General features: G+C 26.5%; 1 protein-coding gene across 1 annotated transcript; it reads left to right on the top strand.

Moving 5' to 3' along the window:
• Positions 1–110: 110 nt before the first annotated feature.
• Positions 111–642, top strand: LOC115233625 (zinc finger protein 830-like; the record flags this gene model as incomplete). The annotated part of the gene is made up of 1 exon (XM_029804196.1): positions 111–642. A coding segment is annotated over one exon (489 nt), but the record flags the coding sequence as incomplete, so codon positions are not given.
• Between the last annotated feature and the right edge of the window lie 44 nt (positions 643–686).

Here is a 686-nt window from a genome sequence, read left to right as displayed (position 1 = left end):
ATTTTACATAGGCGTTTTAATTATGATATATATTATAAATAATTTATTATTTTTATATTAGTATATAATTTAACTCTTATGAAAAATTAACTTAACTAAAATATTCTTAACTGATAAACACATATACAGATTCAGGTCAACTTATGTGCATTTTATGCAAATTAATTGTACGCAGCGAAACAGTTTGGCCTGTTCACTTAAATTCCAAAATACATAGGGAAAATGTAATATTAGCAAAAACAACCAAATTGGAAACAGAAAGCACTACAAGGTTATCTAACATTTTACCATTCAAAAGATCTGCTTCTCCATCTCAAGATATTTCTGTTAACAAAAAAATAAAAGGAATATTGAAAAATTTTAACTTGTCAGAAGTGCAAACAAAGTCGAACTTACCAATTGATTCTTTTCATAATAATTTAAAGCAAATGAATAGTCTATCTATGCAAAAAATTGAGAACAAAGATTCTACAGCTAGTACAGCAGATATACAGCATATGGAGGTAGAAGAAGAGAAAGCAAAGGATACGAATCCAACTGTTCTTCCAGAAGGATTTTTTGATGATCCAGTAATGGATGCTAAAGTAAGATTAACGTAAATATAACAATACTAAAGTAAATGTAGCAATACACAACCCTATACGCTACTAAAATTTATATTAACAAAATAAAATTTATATTAATAT

Source organism: Formica exsecta, unplaced genomic scaffold (assembly GCF_003651465.1).
Source record: "Formica exsecta isolate Colony F162 unplaced genomic scaffold, ASM365146v1 C16323044, whole genome shotgun sequence".
Classification (NCBI taxonomy): Eukaryota; Metazoa; Arthropoda; class Insecta; order Hymenoptera; family Formicidae; genus Formica; species Formica exsecta.
This window is presented reverse-complemented; position numbering and strand designations above follow the sequence as displayed.